We start from the raw sequence: 3,721 nt of genomic DNA on the forward strand, positions 1-3,721 counted from the left end.
TTATACAACTTCTAATATTAAATTATATTGTTGGTGGATTGATTTTTAATATTGTTATGGATTAGTTATTTGTAACGAGCGCTGCAAGATAAAGTGTAAAAGGATATCAATTTTTTAAAACAAAATAAAAAAAATACCATATGGGAGCACTCACTTAAAGAGCACTCCCATAGAACCAGAATACAAGAGCACTTATCAGAAAAACACTCTTGTGAGGGGAAGGTATGAGGGCACTCATGTTGGGAAGGATATGGCAGCGCTCTTTGGAAAAGAGTTATTGTAGGTTTGTTATATTTTTTTTAATTAAAGTTCTATGGGGTTTATGGGAGTCCTTTGACAAACAGTGCTGTCGTGCCAAACTTATAAGAGTGCTTTTTCAAAGAGCGCTCTTATATCCTCCATCTATAAGAGTGCTTTTTAAGTGCTCTCGTATATATGTGAGTTTTAGTTATGAGAGAGCTTCGAAAACACTCTCATTGACAAAATAGAAATGCTCCCCTATGCTTTTTTTTTTTTGTAATAGTGATAGAGTTTATGTGTTTTAATATTTTCCTTGACTCAAATAAAATATATTAAAAGTGACTTATAAATAAAATTAAAAGAGTATTATAATTAACAACTGTATCTTTTTTTTTTTTTGGGAATAGATACCTTTACATGGGAGTATTTGAATTTTTGACTTTGACCCAGTCCCCACACTGTTCTTACGAATTTAAGTTAACCTGGTCAATTGGCATTTAAATCAATATCTTTTTAAATCCTTATTGTGTCCCTATGCAGTGATAGTCCTTAAAATAATTAACAGTACGTGCATTTTTTTTTTGGCCAGAATTAACAGTACGTGCTTAAATCATAAAAAAATGCAAATAATTAAAAGAACTGGAGCAAATTTTTTTTCCCTTAAACTTGGGAATATCTCACATCATCACCATCAGTAATTGAAGCTTGGCTAATTACTACAACAACAACATAAGTACTTAAAAGAAAAACATAAAATTTTAAAAGGATAAATTTCTTCCGAGAAGTTCCAAACCAGATAATGATTACGGATAAGCTTCAATGATGGACCTAAAACCAGAAAGAGGAGCAGTCTTGTAATGTTTGAAGCCTGCAGCTTCTAGAAGCTTCTTCCATTCCTTCTCAGTTCTTTCTTTCCCGTTCAGAGTACTCATCATCAAAATGTCAAACAAGAGTTTCACTTGCATCATGCCATCGTCATCGTCCTTCTCCTTTATCACTGCGTCAATGATTATAACTTTTCCTCCTTCTCCTTTCTTTGTGATTGCCTCCTTACAGTTGTTCAGTATCTTCAAAGAACTTTCATCATCCCAATTATGTAATATCCACTGCACACAAAATCAACAACACCAAATGTCACATCCCTTTTCAATGATTCAATTAAATATTCAATATAACAATATTGAACATATGAAATATAAAATCTTTAGCAATATATATATATATATATATGAAGAATGGAATTTAAGTAAATGATTGAAAGAGCTTATGTGGTTCAATTACATCGGTTCCATATACATTAGTTAGAAACCGTTGGTATTAATAAAAAGGGATAATTTACGTATTTAGTATTGTATATCTAATAAAAATAAGGATCATTTTATTCTTAAACTTTTCACATATGTGGGTGTCTTAAACTTGATTGTGGGTTATTTTTATCTTTGAACTGTGAAAATTTGATGTCTTGTCGTCTTTCAATTTAGACGCTGCTTTTGATGTGACTACATGACATCCAAGTGAACACAACTCAAAACATTTCTGGTTAGGTTTTTTATGGCATGACAATAGGGCATTGAATGTTAAGATTTTAAGGGCAAAAATGACATAAAATTGAATTCAGGACACCTATAGACCCTATGTGAAAAGTTCTAGGACAAAAATGACACCCTTAATCATATTTAATATATTTTTATGTAATCAGATTAGAATAACTTGCCTTTATAAGAACAGCATCAGCAGAAGGGATGGATCTAAACATGCTACCACCAACAAAACTTAAGTTTTTGCTTCCTGAACAGTTTTCAACAACTTGTGGAAGATCAAACACTATGCATTTCATATTAGGATATGCTTCAGAGATGATCCTGCATGTGGTGCCTGTGCCGCCTCCTACATCAACTATGGATTCCAATCCTTTGAAGACTGATTTAGAGTCTTTAAGTACCTTGGTGATCATCTGTGAATCACTAGCCATGGCTTCATTGAAAGACTTCAATCTCAGAGGATCATGTTCAAGCATTTCCCACATGCTTACCCCAAAGGCCATCTCAGCTATCGTCTTATCGTTCCCTTTGAACCAGCTTCCTAGAAAATCAAACGTAGCCATGTAACCAGTCTCGACCAACCTTACTATTGGTGCCAAGTTTGGTTCCATGGCTTTGACGAGTAGTTTAGAAGAAGGAGTGAGAGTATATGCCTCACTTTCCTCGTCTTCTTCATTGTTCACTTTGGTTTCTAATAAGAAGCCATTGTGCACCAAGAAGCGAACAAGCCTCTCCACACAGCCAGTTTTGGTTGGGTGAACTTCTAATTTAGAGATCAATTGAGGAATAGTGATGGGCTGGCCATGGCTGTGGATTATGTCTGGGATATCTAGCTGAACAGCACACTTGAGAACTGTGCTATTAATGTGGCTATAAATGTATCTGTACAAGTGAGCTTCAGCTTTAAAGTACTCACTTTCTGGGATGGCTGCAATGGAATCCATAACTATATGGTGATTTCTTTGATTTTGGTGAGCTCTTTCTCCAGTTTGAGCTTGAAAGAACTCACTTGGGTGCTGTTTCAATAACGCAGAAAGCTCATGCTTATATAAAGCAGAGTGACAAAGAAAATTCAAATATTTGACTAGTTGTGTAAGAAATAGAGTTACACTTTCTTATTACACTTTTCTTTGATGCCTTTTCTATTCATTATTGGCTCCGTTTGTTTCTATGTCCCCACTGAGAGCATTCAGAGTAAGAAAAGTTCCATTTCTGCGTTGCTTCCATGACTTTTACTAATCCTTATCCCCCTCCTCCCAGTTTTTCTCTAACAATGTGCTTTATTCGTTTTATATATGAATAACTTATATTAATTTTTTTTTAAATTTCATTGTTAATTATCATGTCTTAAATTGTTGATCGAGCATACAATTTTTATTTTAAGTTTCTACATTCTAAAATTATTTTTGTTAGAATTTTAAATGGTGTATATTTAAAATGACATTGTAAGATTTAATGAATTAAGAAAATAGGACCAGAGAGCCCATTTAGATTAAGATAAAAGAGGATTGCATATAGATAAGACAATCGATATCAATATCATCAATAGAAACTATAAAAGTTCTAATAAATCATATTGTTTATAAGCTTTGAATAGTGTGATTAACCTCAAACTTTGCTTAATATATAGGAAATTATGTCTAATTATAATAAACTAGAATATTACTCAAACTACCATATGCACGAAAGTTAATAATTAATATTAAAGGAATGTATAAAGAAGAAGAAAAGTACAGGTAGTAAATTATATTTTGAGGAGAACAATTAATTTGGAAACTAGCCCGTCTTACTGTGATTGTGAGTTTAGCATGCATGTCCTAATTCTTTCAACATATCTTCAAAAGGATAAAACAGATCAGTTTAATGAAACATAAATAAAAAGCCACATAAATTAGGGAAACAAGAAATTAAAAAAGATCAAGACTGAGTATTTTTAAAAC

General features: G+C 32.7%; 1 protein-coding gene across 1 annotated transcript; it reads right to left on the reverse strand.

The window, feature by feature from the left end:
• Positions 1 to 875: 875 nt before the first annotated feature.
• LOC129284881 (isoflavone 7-O-methyltransferase-like) lies at positions 876 to 2,784 on the reverse strand. The gene is made up of 2 exons (XM_054920376.1): positions 1,955 to 2,784; positions 876 to 1,346 (listed from the first exon to the last, which is right to left on the reverse strand). The coding sequence occupies exons 1-2, from the start codon at positions 2,723 to 2,725 to the stop codon at positions 1,044 to 1,046; spliced, it is 1,074 nt and encodes a 357-aa protein (XP_054776351.1). The 5' UTR covers positions 2,726 to 2,784; the 3' UTR covers positions 876 to 1,043.
• Positions 2,785 to 3,721: the final 937 nt, after the last annotated feature.

Source organism: Prosopis cineraria, unplaced genomic scaffold (genome assembly GCF_029017545.1).
Source record: "Prosopis cineraria cultivar Desert tree isolate PC_DT_omini unplaced genomic scaffold, ASM2901754v1 PC11, whole genome shotgun sequence".
Classification (NCBI taxonomy): Eukaryota; Viridiplantae; Streptophyta; class Magnoliopsida; order Fabales; family Fabaceae; genus Prosopis; species Prosopis cineraria.